The following is an 18,643-nucleotide window of genomic DNA, read 5'->3' on the forward strand; positions in this document are numbered from 1 at the left end:
TTGTTAGCCTACTGTTAACCCACATGAACCAAGACTGTTAATTGTACATTTTACATTTTACGATGTATCATTCAGTTGTATCTTATATCTGATTATAACCCAATAGATTAAAAAAAAAGAACTTTTCCTGTATTTTTACATCTTTGTGTTAAATTGGAGTTAAATTTGAATAAAGTTGAATTATACTATTCCAGTGCTTCTTGTGGATTCCAAAAGAGCTTTTGTTGGGTTATATTTATAAATAATTTATATTAAAAATTAAAATTGATGCATGTACTACAGGTAGCTCTTGACTACAACTGGAACCAAAATTTCCATTGCTAAGCAAAGCGATTAAGTTAGTCACACCCAAATTTATTGCTTTTTTTTTTGGTCAGAGATGTTAAGTGAATCACTGCAGTTCTTAAGTGAATTATGTGGTCGTTAAGCAAATTGGCTTCCCCCACTGATTTTGCTTGTCAGAAGCCAATTGGGAAAGTTGCAAATGGCAATCGCATGACTACGGCACTGTAACTGTCATAAATACTTTACATGTCAATTACCAAGCATTGATCACATGACCATGAGGATGCCGTGATGGTCTTAAGCGCTAGGATTGTTGTCATTTTCAGTGCCTCTGTGACTTCAAAAGGTTGCCAAAAGAATGGTTGTAACTTAAGGACTACCTGTATTACCATTTCTCAAGATTACTTGATGAGATTTTAATATTGTATTATTTTTCTACATAGACTGCCTTCATTTGGAGAATCCAGAGATCATCTTGGGGGACTCTTGGGGTGCCTAGGACCATACTTTAAATTGCAGGCATGTCAAACTCGCGATGTCACGTGACATTGCACGACATATTGTGACTTCCCCCCCATTGCTGGCAATGAGGTGGGCACAGTTTTGGTGTGACGCATCCGGCCAGAAGCCGGCAGTTTGACGTGCTTGTTTTAAAGAAATGCTATACATTGTATGTCCTACTTTATTTTCACCTCCTGGTTAAGAGTCTCATTTTAATATTATGATCCCTTGCATAAGCATTGTTCTAATATTATTTGCATCATGATATTGATGCTTGCCTTTAGATATTCTTTTAATACCTCATAGGTTTTATTGCCAGGATCGAAATTATTGTAGTTCTTATATTGCTGTTACTTTTTATTGATATGCCCAAAATAAAGATAAGTTATTTATGCAGCTCATCCTCTGAAATTTAATGAATCAAGGCGATGTGAGAGCAATCCTATTTAAATATAGGCTTCTGTCTTTAATGTTTTGACGTCAGGCCAGTTTACGATGCCACTAATTACCGGGCGGTGATGATAATTCTTATTGTTGTGCTTGTACGGCTGTTTTTCTCTAAAGCCAGCACTTGTGACAAGCGGTCGACGTGGGGGCGGGAAAAGAATGCTAAAACAGCCAATCGGCGACCGAGAAAACCCTCCCTTATGCCCCAAGCCTCCAAGGGAAACTCCCATTGATTGAAATTCCAACTGTCCTCCAATAGGATTCGCTGATATTAATTGGGCTGCTTTGAGCCCACACGGAAGTATGTTCACTTGTGATAGGGCAAAAGGGACAGGTGATGCTTGGAGCCAATAGGGAGAGGGATTGCTCTGGGGTATCAAGATGGCAGCGCGCAGGTCTCTGAGGAAAGGGAAAGAGGCTGGGATGGAGTGAGCCCCGAACCCTTTGGCCTCAGTTGAAGAAGAGATCGGGACTCGCCGGTCGAGGTCGGGCATTGTATCCCGCTGTGGAGAAGAAGCGCTATGAGGTGACGGGAAGATGGCGAGCGACGGGGGGAAGAAGCAGTTTTGGAAGCGGAATGTGTCTCGGGTGCCGGGCAGGTAAGCAGGCGAAAAGTTGCGGGGTGGCTAAGCGGCGCGTGTAAAGTGGCCGGGCTCTACGGCCTGAAAAGTACGTTTCATTTGGAGCAGAAGCACGATGGTGTCGCCTCTACTTTTTCTGCCTCCCCGTTTCGCGAGGCGTTCGGTTCCGCAGGATACGAAGCGATGACTTTGGGAAGGAATGGTTGTGGGGGTTGGCAGAAGTCGGAGCGAGGGCGGCGGCGGTTGTTCTTCTGGCCCTGGCCCCTACTGTGGTGCTAAGTTTGCTCGAAGTACTTTGCCGATGTTTCGCCGCGAGAAACTAGGACCTGGGAGGGCGACAGAAGCAGCGGCTAGCAGAGGTGACACTTTATGACAGTGTTTCTCAACCTTGACAATTTTACGGCATGTGGACTTCAATTCCCAGAATTCCACAGCCAGCATTGCTGGCTGTGGAATTCTGGGAGTTGAAGTCCACATGCCTTAAAATTGTCAAGGTTGAGAAACACTGCTTTATGATCTTCCTGGGCTGAATCGCCGCCTTTAAATCAGAGTAAAGTATCACTTAAATAATTTTTAACACACCCATTCGGAGGCAAGGCATCTCTCAGTGTCAGTGCTTGGAGTTATCCTTTTCTGCTGATAGATATGACAGTTGTAGTGTCCTGGGAATGTGATCCCTTCTGTGTCCTTCTGACAAGCAGGGTCAATGGGAAGCCAGAATCACTTAACAGTTGTGTTAATAACAATACAGCCTTTCAAGTTTCTGGGTTCTATAAACTCTCAGGACTTGAAATGGACACCTAACATTAGAACCATCATTAAAAAAGCACAACAAAGAATGTTCTTCCTGCGTCAACTCAGGAAGCTCAGATTGTTCAAGGATCTGCTGATACGGTTCTACAGAGGAATTACTGAGTCTGTAATTTGTAGCTCTATAGCTGTCTGGTTTGGCAACGCAAGTAAACAGACTTCAGCGGATAGTTAGGATTGCAGAAAAAACAATTGCTACCATCCTGCCTTCCATTGAGGACCTGTATACTGCACAGGCCAGAAAGAGGGCTGAAAAAATATCTACAGATCCCTCGCATCCTGGACATAAACTGTTTCAACTTCTCTCAAGAAGCTGTAGTAGTAGTAGTAGTAGTAGTAGTAGTAGTAGTAGTAGTAGTAATATAATAATAATAATAATAGAGTTGGAAGGGACCTTGGAGGTCTTCTAGTCCAACCCCCTTCTTCTTCTTCTATTGCCCTCAAAGAAGAAGGGGACGACAGAGAATGAGATGGCTGGATGGAGTCACTGAAGCAGTAGGTGTGAATTTAAATGGACTCCAGAAGATGGTAGAGGACAGGAAGACCTGGAGGAACGTTGTCCATGGGGTCGCGATGGGTCGGACACGACTTCGCAATTAACAACAAACAACAAGTCCAACCCCCTGATCAGGCAGGAAACCCTATACAATTACATGCTAAAACAACCAGACACAAAGATAGCTTCTTCACCCTGCCATCTCATCATCATGCCATTATTGGAAGGAGATCTAGGCCAGTATTAATGGATGAAATATTAAATCCATCAAAGAGCTTTTTCAAATCACTGGTGGTGATTGTTTAGACCTACGTCTTACAGTTTTCAAACCTGTAAACATAGGTTGTTGTTAAATTAATGTGTATGCACAAGTGTTTCATAATTATGCACATATCTCAATAAAATAATCATACAATCTAATACATACGTATTCAACCTTGTCACAGTAGTTCAGTGGTTCTCAATCTTTCTAATGCCGTGACCCCATAATACAGTTCCCCATGTTGTGGTTACCCCCAACCACTTATACATCACCGGGTGCCAGGGGCATGGCCAAAGAAAAGGGGGAAAAAATGGAGGACAGCCTTGTTTGGCGACCCCCGTGAAATGGTCGTTCGACCCCAAATGGGGTCCCGACCCACAGGTTGAGAACCACTGCAGTAGTTAGTATTGCATAACCAATTGCTCTCAGGAAAACATTCTAGGTGTTAAATCTTTGATAGAAAGAGATTTCGGTTGAATAAAGTATTTTTTTCATATTAATTTAAGTTAATATTTTGAGAGGCATAAGTTTTGTTCAGAATATAAATTTGGAAGAGCAGCAGATCATTGGATTACTGTAAATCTGGATATTTGCTTCACATGGTTCTTTATTTTGGATAGGAAGAATGTTATGTCAGGTAGAATATGATATTTCTAAATTTTATCATGACAAATTGATTGACTTAGGATGAAGAATGGATTTGGATGTGGAAGATAAAAGCTTGATAAGTGAACCTTGATTTTAGTGTGATATTTTCCAGACTAGTTGAATGTCCTCCATTAAATGATGATAACATCTGCCAGAATAACTTCAGCAACTTTGTTGTGCCTGAAAGCATTTTAATAAATATGAGGTTCATCTGTAACAACAAAACCTCTTTTAGCTACTTTAGTATAATACAAATAAAAGCTTTGTTAACTATTTTTGACATTTTTTTAAAAAAATGTAGATTTCATGTAATTTTCAGTAAAATAACGTGTGATTATAACATCAAATAAGTAAATAGATTATTGTTCCATTAAAGAGTACAGCATATCCCTTCCTGTAATGTATACAGGTCATTGATTCTAGCGAATGGAATGGATTGTAAAGTATCTATTCACATATAGAAATGATTGTTTTCCTTCAAATTTCCTTTTCATCTATGTTTACGTTCCGTTTTCACATAATTCTTAAGGATTCCAAACAATGTATTTTCAAAAGCAAGAAGAGCCCCTTCTATTAAATCTTGCCATTGTGACTCTGGGCAGCTAACAGTTCATAAAAACAATAACAAAATATGCATGAGACAACAATATCTGTGTCAATAAATTATATACATTTACCTAAGGGCTACTGCAAATAATACAAGAATGATATTAAAGAATAACATTTCATGGGCTTAGACTAACTTTCTGACTCCCATGACCAGTAATACAACCAGATCTTTAAGGCTTTCCAAAGGTTGTGGCCAAGCTAATATTAGCCTTTTATGTGTATTAGTATCATGTAGTGTAGTTATAAAAATCAGCCTGTATTGCTTTTAGATGGTCTTTTTACCCAAGTCAAAAATTTCATCAGTATATTTTGTTCCTCCATTAAGAACTGGATGGTGATAAGTGCTTCCATGGAAGTGAGATAGTCAAGTAGGTTTTCCACCTCCTCCTCCTCCTCCTCCTCCTCCTCCTCCTCCTCCTCCTCCTCCTCCTCCTCCTCCTCCTCCTTTCAGTAAGTATCCAGGAGTTCGATTCTCACTGCCTCAAGGTTGACTCAGCCTTCCATCCTTCTGAGGTCAGTAAAATGAGGATCCAGATTGTTGGGGGCAATATGCTGATTCTGTAAACAGCTTAGAGCTGTAAAGCACTGTGAAGTGGTATACAAGTCTTAAGTGCTATTGCTACTTTTAACAGATCAGGAAAGCAGAAAACTGTTCATTAGATACAGTAGCAGCATAGGATTATTGGATGCCTGAATTCTTTGTTGCCATTTAGTATTGTCCCAATTTCTGCACTCATAGTAGTCAAGCTCAGAATTCCAAAGTTGCTGCTTTGTCAGTCTGCAAGGAAGGAAGCAGTTGTATCATGTTTCCAACTCTTTGTTTTCATCTTGGAGTTGGGAATGAGATTGAGATTACTGTAAAGCTCCAGTAATGATCTTTAAGCATCTTCATATTTTGAAAGTTGTTAGGATCCTTTCATGTATGCTGTGATGGGTATAATTATAAACTCTGTATTATGAAACCTTCTATAGAAAGTAATTATTGAATATGCCCCATTCACATTTTGTGGACTTACTTCCAAGTATTAGAAGCTTGCTGTAATTGAATTGAATGTTATTTCTTTATTTTTTTTTTTAGTATTCAACATGTGTATGGAGCTCAGCATCCTCCTTTTGATCCACTATTGCATGGAAAGTAAGTTTTTTTTTTTCTTTTGTGGCTGATTTGAAAATCTTACTGCCTTATCTTAAACTTGAAAAATGCTTTAGTTGAATTCCTATTCTGCCTCTTTCTGGCATAAGTGGCTTCATGAATATAAGAGAATACCATTTTGGCTAAGTTAGCATATTTAATGCCATGCCATAAAGAAATAAGTAATCATTTTTCATTAAAAACGTAGAGATACAAATAGCCTGATGAACTGAGTCATATTAACATTTTCAGTTAAAATGTTTAAACACAAAGTAACTTCATAATGTTTATAAATGACATTTACTTTTTGTTCTATTACTATACTATAGCTTAAAAGGAACTACAACAATTAGTTTTAACAGTGTATTTTTTCCTTCCCTTTATATAAACTGGTGGAATTAATTAATGGATTATTGCATTATCAATATACTATTAAAATTATAACTGTAACCTTTAATTGGGTGAAACGGTGCATTATAGGGCAAAGGTTTTTTTAAAATCAAGGTACTTCATATGGGCTAACTTACAGAATGCACCCAAAATCCAGGATTGATGACTCTAATGGAACTGAAATTTGTCAAATTTTATAAAACATTTTTTATGACATAGAAATTATGTCATATGAAACAATTTACAACATAATACAAAATCTCATAAAATATTTCCTGTGCTGTTGTTTGACTATGCTATATAGTTCAACATGTGTTATTTTAAAGGCAGATACATCTCTGAATATATCTCCAGTGAAGACAGTACATTAGAAGCTCTGTTATTGTTGAAGGCATTGACGAATCTGGCAAGGAAATATCTCTGAAAGGATGTCCAATAAGTTATGGATTGTCTAGTTTAAGACTCTGCTCTGCAAACAAGCCAGAATCTTAACTTAGCAATATATTCTGAATTGTTGTTTGCTTCTACTTTTGGGTTGTGAAATTGTAACTAGGTTCTTATTGTCATGCGTTCTCAATTTCATTTGATTGCATAAAGAGAACAGAAAACAGAAATGAACAGGTTTTATGCACCAGCATGTGACTTATTCACCATAAAAACTTAGCCAAGAATCCTGGATTGTAATTGTATGTAAATACTGCTCTCTTTATGTAAAATAAAAGCTTTGTGATTTGCTTTACTGATACTAATGCTGTATACTTTGCTTATTTCCAGGCAGTAAATCCTACTTTTTAACAAACAGTAATTTGATGTTATATAAGAACTATAATCTGGTTCACATTTTTTTTACTGCAGTGGTTTTGTTTTCTTACTCTGAGAAATTGGGAGAGTATGTAGATCATTGTCTCCTTCTTTTTCATCACAGTAAATGTTATGTGATAATTTGGAAATATGCAAGCCATAGGATCAAGGTCATAGGTACTTGGAATGGCAATCTTATAGATTTACATTGCTCTGTACGAGGGTTGCACATTCATTCACTGACCTTATCCTTTGTGAAGAGAAGCTGATCTGTTTTCTTCTAGTGCAGTGGTTCTCAACCTTTCTAATGCCGTGACCCCATAACATAGTTCCCCATGTTGTGGTGACCCCCAACCACTTATACATCACCGGGTGCCAGGGGCGTGGCCAAAGAAAAGGGGGAAAAAATGGCGGACAGCCTTGTTTGGCGACCCCCGTGAAATGGTCGTTCGACCCCAGGGTCCCGACCCACAGGTTGAGAACCACTGTTCTAGTGAATTTACTGTAGACATCAGAATACACTGTATCAATATGATCAGTCTTGTAAGACATGATGTCAGGATGAGTAATAATGAATAGAGTTCAATCTAATTCATAGATCAGAAAAATAAACAAAGGATCCTTACTATAATATCAGAGAGAAACCATAGGCTCCTAGTCACTCAGCTATCTCAGTTATAATAGATTTTTCAGTAATGCTTGCAGGTCCAAGGAGTATTTTGTAGACTCTCAAGAGTGGCAACACATAGTTTGTGGCTGTTTCTTCAATACTGATAGTAAAAGTTTATAAAACAAAATAAATGATAATTGCTCTTTAAAGTGTCTACTGAAGTTTTAGATTTATTTTATTATGCTGATGTCTGTTTTGATGCCTTATCTTGTTTAAATTTCTCTTCATATAACCCATAGTCTTCTTTCTCATATAACCAATGCTATTCCCACAATACTGGTGTTGCATGGTTAGACAAGGTCCCGGTTAGCATGTGGATAACCAAGAACCACTTAGAAATTCAGCAAATGAAACTATATATATTTACAGTTACACTAAGTCAAGGTTAAACTCCCTTTTACAACCCTGTAATCCCTTAATTTGGGTAGAATCAGCTTGACTGGATGGAGCTGAATGTTTACTGACTGGATGCCCTTTTTGACACCACATGGAGTTTGCAGCAGATGTTTTATTTGCGACCTAGGAGAGAAACCTTTGCCCCTATCTATGATTGAACTCTCAACCTTCTGAGTGGGAGACGAGTGTCTTCAGCAGTAGGCCACCTCGTGGCTCAATGCTAAGTCAAGATTGATTACCTAAAAATAAAGTAATAAACCAATACTATATTGAAAATTAAAATTGTAGATTACTTCCCTGAGATCTACACATTTCTAAAATAGATGCCTGAGCAAATATTAAGGGGGGGAAAATCCAGGCTATTGTTGCATGATGCCTTTAATATGTATAATAACATGGTTAAGGTATGTTATAATCATAACCATTACAGATATTTGTGGAATTGCTTAATATCTCTTTCTTGCATAATGTTTCTGTGTTCTTTTTGACATGTAATTAGTACCTGAGTTTGCATATTCTAAAAATTGGCAGTATGTTAGACAAGGCATTGACTTGCTTTATACATAATAATCTATTATTTGCAAATAGCAATGCTCAAGTATCACACAACTTTAAATGAAAAGTAGGCAAAATGTTTAGTATGTCTTAGTTTGAATGAATCTTGTCACTGTTGTATCTGCACCAACTGTCACTAATGCAAATCAGAATTCGGAATAAGGTTGCAAACCCAGCTTAGCAAGAAAACTGGTTAATATAAAAATATTTCCACTCTGTACTGGTGAGTGTACATCGGTAACTGTAGGAGATAAAACAGGCTGAGCCCAGGGGGGATTATAAGTTTTGTAATTTCTGTAACGTTGGTGTGTAAGCTTTAGCTCCCATGAAAGATTAATGATAGAAGAACTGATAGTGGTTATTTAAGCTTGACTTTATAAGGAGGTCATCCTGGCTGACAATTAAAGACCCTCTTTTGTCTAGTTGTGAGATTCACACCATGAGAGACAAGCAGTATTCTTTTAAGAATCAAGTTCGCTAATGAAAGTATTTTTGTCATTTGTTAGCACCTATTGTGGATTTATTTGCCAAACTATAATATGTAATACATTTTCTTCTTGAAGTTTTGAAAGTATATAATGAAGTTTCTATTTCACAGACCGTAGTAAAAAAAAGCTAAAATGTATAAAATGGTTATGCAGTCTTTTCCCCTACTAGTCTATTTTCTTGATATAATATCACTGTTTTATGAAGCCTGATTTTATGGATGCAACGTAGATTATATTCGTTGCATGTTCTATGTAGTAACACTTTTAGTTCTTAAAAAGGTTTTTATTGGCATGATTTTTATTAAATAGATAAGCTAGCTTTATTATTTTTTTTAAAAAAACCAACAGCTTGAGCTTCTATCCCCCCTTCTTCAAATGAGATAACAGCAAGTATGTTTAAAAGAATGGTTTTTTTTTCAACCTTCTTGAAATAAAGACAGACTGTTTATAACCAAATGGAACAGAAAGAAAAATGGCTCTTTGTGCTAAAATATATAAAGCCACATATCCAAAATGGTCCTTGACTTACAATCACAGTGGGGCCTGCCCATTATGGTTGCATATTACAATAGCAGTTAAGTCAGTGGTTCTCAACCTTTTTAATGCCGCGACCCCCAACCGGTCGTAAGTCGAGGACTACTCAACCGGTCGTAAGTCAAGGACTACTTAACTGGTGCAGCACCGTTTGCAGAATGGGACTTTTAGCGGGCTCAGCAGGGCAGAGACAGCCTGGACAATTCCTATTGGCTTTTGAAAGCCAATAGAATTAGACTCTATTCAAGAGAGTCTATTCTATTGGCTTTCAAAAGCCAATAGAATAAAAGGGAGTAGCACAGCTAAGGAAAAGGGGGGAAAAATGGCGGACTGCGTTGTTTGGCGACCCGCGTGAAATGGTAGTTCGACCCCAAATGAGGTCCCGTCCCACAGGTTGAGAACCACTGAGTTAAGTGAAGCATCTGACTTAATGACCCCTTCCCTGCTTTCCCCATTGCAATTGTTAAATGAATGTGTGGGTCATTAAGCAGAGCATGGAGTACCTCAGAGGAAAACTCTTGGAGGCTTAGCGTAGGCCCAAACTCACCTGCCCCGGACCTCCAAAGGGCTCCCCCCTGCCCAAGACACCTGGTACTCTGTTCCCTGCCCCTCAGGGTTATCCAGGCCTTAGCCTGCTCCTAAGCTGGCTATTCAGCCAGGCAATGGAGCCTAAAAACTAGTCAGCAGAAATGGCTGGCAGATGGAGGATAGTTGCAGCCTGTGGGTCAGGACCTACTATCCATCCAATCACCCATTTATCCATCCATCCATCCATCGGACTTGCAGGGTCAGAGGGAGCCTTGGGAGGCTCTTAGGTAGCTAAATGGGAAGTTGGTCCTAGCTTGGAGGCTGTAATTGCCTTCTGTTATCTGGCTGAGTGATTGATTTGGGGGCAGGCTGAGGCCTGAGAGGACCCAGTGGGATAGTTGGGGGAGATTGGAGGGGAGATGCTGCAGCATTCCTGCGATTGGTCATAAGGGTGAACTACAGTGGGGACACTGCAGCAGCAATAACTTTGAAACCAGTCTTAAGTATTTTTTGGAGGGTCTATTGTAACTTCAAACAGTCGCTAAGTGACCCATTGTAAATCAAGGACTACCTATATATTATTTAATTAAAAGATGTTAACAGTATGGGTCTTTTCAGCTGGTTATTTAGGACATTTTTTAGAAAGTAAAGCGATTGTGGCTATTTTAAATATTTCCTCCAAGCAAGCAAAAGAAAGATATACTTTAATAATGATATTCCTAAAATTATAATTGTATAATATATATTATGCCACTTTTCAACTAAATATTCTCCCAAGATTTAAATTTTTTTAAAAAAGTTCTTTCTCAAATTTACACAAGAAGCAAAATAAAGAAAACACGAACAGCTTGCAGATTTATGTATTAAATATTTTTTAAAACTTATTGCTAAACAAGTTAATTTATTAAATGATTTCTGAACTGTCCTTTAGCATTCAGAAATGATATTCAATCACTGCTTAAACTGCCCTGAAATTACATTTATTTCTTTAGTCAAACATTTAAAGATATTTTAAGCTTCAGTTTCTGCTGTTCTGACATGATTTTAAAAGAATCACATTAATTCTTTACTTACGAAAGAAAAACATACACATTACAGAGAGTTTTATGTATTTACAAGGCATAGAAACTATTTCATGAAATATAAAATAAAGAAATTCAAATACCTCAATTATCGTTAGATCTAATCCTTTCTCAACCCCTGATTGATATAATAAAAGGTATCAAATTTCTTTGTGGCTTATTAAACCTGCCAAACAGCTCTTATAAGCTTTACAACATAACCAATGTTCTAGGGAGTTCTATGTTGAAATGTGTAAAATACACTTGTTCAACTTAGAACCTGCCTTGCAGCGCAGAACCTACCAGTTTATAGAATGTAATTTGATAGAAAAATAGGAATAATATTAGGATTGAGTAGATCACCTGTATCTGAAATTATCATTTCAGAGATATTTGTTTACCTAAACAGAGAAACAAACAGTTGGGGGGGGGGGAAACAGTGGGGAGCAGGAGTGACTTCTAACTTCCTGCCATCTTCTCCATTAACTTTCCTTTTGGGAAGCTGGCAGGGAGTATCCAGAAATTGTCCTCCCTCCCTCTCTTGAATTCCTGCCAGTTTCACCATTTACTTTAGTTCTGGAAGTTTGCAGGGAGAAAGTCAGTGGGAAAGCCAGCAGGAGGTTGCAGCAAGCAAGTAATAGCAATAGCACTTAGACTTATATACCACTTCACAGTGCTTTATAGCCCTCTCTAAGTGGATTATAGAGTCAGTATGTTGCCTCCAACTATCTGGGTCCTCATTTTATTAACCTCAGAAGGATGGAAGGCTGAGTCAACTCTGAGCTGGTGAGAATCAAATTGCTGAACTCCTGGCAGTCGGCAGTCAGCAGAATTAGACTGCCATACTGCATTCTAACCACTGTGCCACCACGGTTCTTACAGGTACGTGGTTGCTGCTGGGTGGGTGCAGAGGTGCAAGTGCAGCAAGTTATAGATGTCATTTGGATCATGTTAGAGAATTTTAATTTCTCTAATTGGTGAAAAATAAATCAGAAGCTCTTACAGTTGACTGCATTTAGTTGATTCAAATAACTTTATATTTATATAAAAATATTTACAATACCATTCTTCTTTACAGCAACATAGCTTAATGAAGACTTCTTACAGAGACAGACCAGAGACAAACCTTGAGACTGGAAATCCAGCTCCTAACTCAATACTCTTTTGCACAGACTCAGTAGCACTTTCTTTACATTGGCTGACTGAGTTACCACATGACTCTTCCTGTTCATGAATATTCCAACACTCCTCCCTTCATGACAGGAAGAGACATCAGACCTATTGACTTAATACATTAATTGTGAAAAACTTTGTGCCACTAACCTGGCCTTATACTGTACATCATCATTTGGCAATACCTTTTTCTTATATACCCACTTACAACCCATAGCTTTGGTTCCCTGTGGCAAAGTCACTGATTTAAATACTTCATGGTCTCCCATGGATTTCATCTCTTTATCCATGGCCTCCTTCCATTTTTCCTGTTCAGCTTTTGGTAATGCCAACACTTCTTTATAACTTCTTGGCTCATACCACACATTGCAAACCTTTACCTTGCTGGCAGAATACCTGTCAGGCGGAATTTCTTTATTACATCGCTCTGACCTATGAGGTATTAACTGCTCTTGTGTCTCAAGTCTTTCTGGTTTCATGTCTTGTTCAGCCTCTCCTCCCTGAACATTGACATCTTCTATACTCATTTTTCATCATTAGATGAGTTATTGTCACTAAACAGATCACCATCATTAAGTGTGACATACCCAGAATTTGCATTAATTCTGTCCCAATTTTGTTCTGCAAAATTAGCAGACCTTGAAATTATAATTCTTTTACTTCCATCGCTAAAGCGATATCCTTTTGACCCTGGCTCATAGCCCACAAACCTGAGCTTTCTTGCCTTTTGCTGTCCCTTTCTTCTGATTGCTTTCGGAATATGTACCCATGCAGTACTTCCAAAAATTTTCAAATGTGCCAGTGATGGCTTTCTCCCATATAGAATGGCATATGGAGTATTATTAATGGAGGAACTCCACAGCCTGTTAACTATATAATTTGCAGTCAATATGGCTTCTCCCCAATATGACCTGCTCATACCAGAATCCTCTTAACAATGAATCTTTCATTGTTTGCAAAACACCATTCCTTCTTTCAGCTACACCATTCTCTGCTGCTGTGTAAGGATTTGTACATCTGTGTCTTATCCCCAACTGCCCCAACCATTGTTGGAATTTAGTTGACATAAATTCAGTACCTCTGTCAGTTTGCAACTGACACACTTGTTGTCTGTACCTTTTCTCTACAAAACTTACCCACTGTTTGAATTGTTGTAGCACCTCTGTCTTTGCTCTAAGCAAGTAGCAAAACGAATACCTGCTATAATCATCAACAATTACCAGTGCATATTTTGCTCCTCCCAAACTGGCTTGCATAGGTCCCACCAGATCTGCATGGACCAGTTCTAGAACTCTTTTTGTTTGTCTTGTGCTACATTTACTAACTGGGAATGCCTTTGACTTTGATGCTTTGCATACTGCACAGTCCAAATATGTTTTGCATCTCTTCAAATTTAGCCCTTCTGCAAAATCTTGCATTTGCTGCAAAACTTTAAAGCTTGCATAGCCAAGTCTTATATGCAGAAGATGAACACATGAATCATGCTCTGCAACATTCTTAAATATATGGGAACATTGAACCTTTTGTGCCTGCAATACATGTAGATTATCTTCCTTTATGCCTTCTGCACAAATATTCCCATTCCTTTTGATGAGACATTTCCCATTTACAAAAATGACCTCAAAACCTTGTTTGTCTAAATGAGACACACTTAACAAATTATGTTCCATCTCAGGTACACAAAGCACATTGGTAAACTTTGATTCCAAATATGGAATTTTTACATCGCCTCTTCCAATGACTTTTGCTTTCTGGCCATTTGCTAAAGCCACAGCTTCTAGTGCTACTGGAACAAACCTGCAAAATAATTTAGAGTCATTAACAATTGTTTGACTTGCCCCACTATCTATTAGCCACTTGTCTCTGTTGTTGCTATAGCAAACTTTTGCAACACCAAAATGTTCCTTTTGCAAAGCAGTCCTTTTTGATTGCACAAATGTCCTTTGCTGCAAACAGTTTCTCTGTAAACAGTTCCTTTGCAAATGTGTCTTTTCTCCACAAATGTAGCAAGTCTTTTCCCGCTCTCTGCTTGCTCTCTGCTTGCAAAATCTCTCCTTTGTTGCAATTTGGTCCAGATCTGATCTGCTTGTTTCTTCTCTGGAGACTTGCAGTCTGGACCCCCTCCTCAGGAATTTCTCCTCCTCGTGGCTGCTTCTAAAATGGCGTTTTTCTTCTTCATTAAGCAAACATGCCTTTAAAGCCTCAAAATTTAAGTCTTGCTCTTCTTTGCACTCAAATATTGCAGAAACTGTGTCCCAGGTTTTATCTAAACAGTTCAACACCAATAAAACTTTCTGGGACTCAGGGAATTTAATCCCACGTTGTTCTAAGTCCAAAAATAAACTTTGCATTTTATTTAAATGCTATTCCACAGATTCACCTGGTTGCAAACAGGCCCTGTAAAGTTTTCTTGACAATTGCACTATGTTGCAAGCAGAAACATTCACGTGCATAGCTCTCAATTTCAACCGTATCTCCTTTGCAGTCTTTAAATTTGCAACATTTAGAAATTGTGTATCATCTAAATTCAAGATGAGATAAGTCATTGCTTGATCATGGCTTTTCTGATCTGCAGCTGCAAATACTTGTGGTGGATTTTCAGCAATATACCACAGCTCTTTTGCTTTCAGCAAACATTCCATTTTAGCAGCCCACACAATGTAATTCTTCTGGCCCAAACGAGGCACACAGCTTTCCTTAAATTCCATTGCAGCCATTCTGCTAATTCTGCCTTGTTCTTATACTTTCTAAACCGAGGCAATTTCTTCCAGCTTTAAATTACAATGCAGTCCTTAATAAGCTCTGGGCCCATAACCTGTTAGAGAATTTTAATTTCTCTAATTGGTGAAAAATAAATCAGAAGCTCTTACAGTTGACTGCATTTAGCTGATTCAAATAAATTTATATTTATATAAAATATTTACAATACCATTCTTCTTTACTGCAACATAGCTTAATGAAGACTTCTTACAGAGACAGACCAGAGACAAACCTTGAGACTGGAAATCCAGCTCCTAACTCAATACTCTTTTGCACAGACTCACTAGCACTTTCTTCACATTGGCTGACTGAGTTATCACATGACTCTTCCTGTTCATGAATATTCCAACAGATCAGGATGTGGGTGACATGTATCCCAGGCATCCTTCTGATCTATGAGAGATACTATGCTGGCCAGATAGGGTGCACAATGGGATAGCATGAGTCAAGAGTGTGTAGAGTTCACGTGGAGTATAAGAGGTGCCGTGTGAGTCATGGGGGGACACTGCAACTCAAAAATAATGTATGGGTGTCACAGGTATGTGAGAAGTCCCCCACTGGTTGGGAATGGTGCAGGGAGGATGGCCTGAGTTGAGATGGATACCTGGGATGCTTGGGATTGTGCAAGAAGTCCTGTGCAGGTCAGGGACAATACGTGAGGTGGGTGGCATGGGTTGGAAAGATTTGTGTGTGTGCCCAAGAGATGCTGCATGAGTTGGGGAAAGCGTGCAGGACAAGAGTGAGTTGGGGACGGTGCCTATAATGCTGCATGAATCAGGAAAGGTTAACCCATTTGAGATAACTTTATTCAAAATTTTTTGCCCTATGATACATTGTTTCACTTGTTTAAAAGTTCATGACAATGTGAATTTTAGTAGTATATAGATTGTACTAACTCTGAGCATATACAGTATATAGTATTTTATGCATGTAAATTATAATATGTCAAATGTTTTCAAAAAAACAAAGTCTTTTGATATAACTTTTTCGTATTGTGATTTTTAATTTACATCTCATGTCTGTGAAGTCCAACATTATACTGGAACAATCTAAGTCTGTATAATATAACAGATTGACACTCTTTGCGATATTTTCAAGTGGCACGACAGAGAAGTTTAGGTTGCACCATGGTTATTCACAGTGAATATAAGCAAAATATATGAAGACCATGTGTTCTTGTGGAAGATGTTATGCTGCAGTGTTAACACCTATACAGAATTATTACTTATAATTGTTAATTGAGATTTGTCTCTCCTTTTTCTCTTTTGGCTTGTTTTATTTTAATAGCTACAGTGGAGTAAATGAAACAACATGGAAATTCTGGACAGCTATTTTATCCAGAATGGTGCAAAGGGGTTGGATTAAAAGCCCTCCTAGGTCCCTTCCAACTTTTGTTATTCTGTTATTCTCAAAATGACATCCTAATCTGCTTGCCTTTTCATCTTTAGTCAGATTGAATTTTTCGTTAATTAAATTTTATAGTAATGCAAGTATTAGTAAAAGCTGCTTTTTTGTTTGTTTTTTTAAACAGTTTAAAACAAGGAACCAAGCCTCCTACAACCCCAGTAAAAACAAAGAAAGTCAGCACATTTCAGGAATTTGAAAGCAACACGAGTGATGCCTGGGATGTAGGAGAAGACGATGATGAACTTTTAGCAATGGCTACAGAAAGCCTCAACACAGATGTAGTCATGGAAACGGCCAACAGAGTAATTCAGAATCACAGCAAATTACAAGAGCAGCACAAATTGCAGGAGGAACAGATAGAAAGGGAACAGCCACAGAAAAATTCAGAATTGCCTTCTGCTGCATGTGGTGACAACAGACTGATTAAATCTGTCAGTGAAACAAATGCATCAAGTTCTGCAGGTATATTACACTTAACAAACTCAATTGCTACCCTTTGCTTCCCTGGCTGAATCCAGCAGTTGTTCCTGAGCACCGATTGAAAGGTCGTGCTGATTTTCCAAAAACGAAGTTGGAAAATGGCTAATAGCTCAATTCCGATACTGTGAATATTGAATTTATTATCCCGACATACGTGGAATTAATCCCTCTTAGTTCTCCAGAAACATTACTCTGATAGGAAAAGTGGGAAAAATCTACCCTTACTATTTTCAGTAGGAGAAAATTGTGAAACAATAGGTTTCTAGCAATTATATAAAATAGCAGTACTGTACTTTCTTTTTTTATAAGTAAAATACTTCCTTTCTTACAAAAGGAAATTTCAATATGGTACTCCTTAGTTTTCCCATCTGCTTCCTGACAAACATGAGGTTGATGGCAGGCTAGATTTATTCTTATACCTGGTTTGGAGGTAAGGTGATAAATACTGCTATTTGTAGCCAAAGGTTTATTGAAAATACATAGTAATACTGTATACATATTTTAAAAATATCTTTTCTTTCCCCCATTTCAGGTTTAGTCAACTTTATGCCTTTTTCCCCCTGTTATATTTTCTAGATGACACTAATGCAAATACTTCTGTGCCAAGATCTCAGTCTCTTCCGCAAGCCTCTACATGTGCACTTACTGGTGGAGTTGCCGATAATTCCTCTGGTATTCATATATTACCTGAAAGAGAAGCATTGCGATTAGATAAATTCAAACAGCTTCTTGCTGGCCCAAATACAAACCTTGGTAAGTATTCATAAACATTAAACAGCACATTAGATTAAGGTCTCTGATAGTTGTGAGAAAAGAGTAGGTATTTCTCCTTAAAATGTGGAATTTGCTCTTTTCTAAAATGCATAGTGGAATTCCTTTACTGCGTTCTACTCTTTTTAATTCTTTTGGTTTAATGAAAAAATAGGTGGTCTATTTCAGTACCTCTTCCAAGGATTTTAACTGTAAGACTACTGTTGAGCTTTTGTTGTTAGAGCATGTCAATATTAGAGTAACATTGCAGTAGTTTTAAGGCTATCTGGGTGAAATATCCTCTAAAATGGCTTGGGAAACAATAAAAACAATCAGTATTACAGGGATGGGAGAAAGTTTTAACTGCATCCCCAGAGATCTCATCTCTAGGTAGATTATACTGTTCCCAGACCTTCAAGCAATTGTTTGGTAGCCAAAAGGAATGCAATTTCTTTTTGCTACAGTAAAGTGTGTCTGTTATTTAAACTGACACAAGAAAATTAGAAAGCCAGAATTTTGCAGGCATCCACTTGCATAATTTTACTTACAAAGAGCTTCCCTCTTTTTAATCTCTGTGTAGAGAGATGTTTAATTTTTTTATCCAAATTCAGAGACATGGATGGAAAATGGGTCTACATTTATATGTACCTTGGTCTATTTTTCTCTGGAGATTTTCTTTAATTACCATAGAATCTGAAGTAGTAGATTTCATGAGCATTAATTCTGTGAGCATATAAATTATACTTTAGATATTTATTAGATAAAGAGTTTCCTGGGTCTCCATCATAGCCCTGTCTAGAACTTCAGCAGCTATTGGGCTGCTCTGAGTATATTCCTGATTAACTATAGTTAAATGGTATGTTGGTGATGGTGATAATG

At 37.9% G+C, this 18,643-nt stretch overlaps 1 protein-coding gene across 1 annotated transcript in view; it reads left to right on the forward strand.

Moving 5' to 3' along the window:
- The first annotated feature begins 1,578 nt into the window (after nucleotides 1-1,578).
- Nucleotides 1,579-18,643, forward strand: part of TBC1D22A (TBC1 domain family member 22A) — a 128,102-nt gene continuing 111,037 nt past the window's right edge. The window contains exons 1-4 of the mRNA XM_039345917.1: nucleotides 1,579-1,832; nucleotides 5,718-5,774; nucleotides 16,659-16,996; nucleotides 17,591-17,767. Coding sequence (XP_039201851.1) covers nucleotides 1,771-1,832; nucleotides 5,718-5,774; nucleotides 16,659-16,996; nucleotides 17,591-17,767 — 634 coding nt within the window. The 5' untranslated portion in view covers nucleotides 1,579-1,770. The remainder of the gene's footprint in view (nucleotides 1,833-5,717; nucleotides 5,775-16,658; nucleotides 16,997-17,590; nucleotides 17,768-18,643) is intronic.

Source organism: Crotalus tigris, unplaced genomic scaffold (assembly GCF_016545835.1).
Source record: "Crotalus tigris isolate CLP2741 ecotype Arizona unplaced genomic scaffold, ASM1654583v1 scf7180000017987.690289119674:8195010, whole genome shotgun sequence".
NCBI lineage: Eukaryota > Metazoa > Chordata > Lepidosauria > Squamata > Viperidae > Crotalus > Crotalus tigris.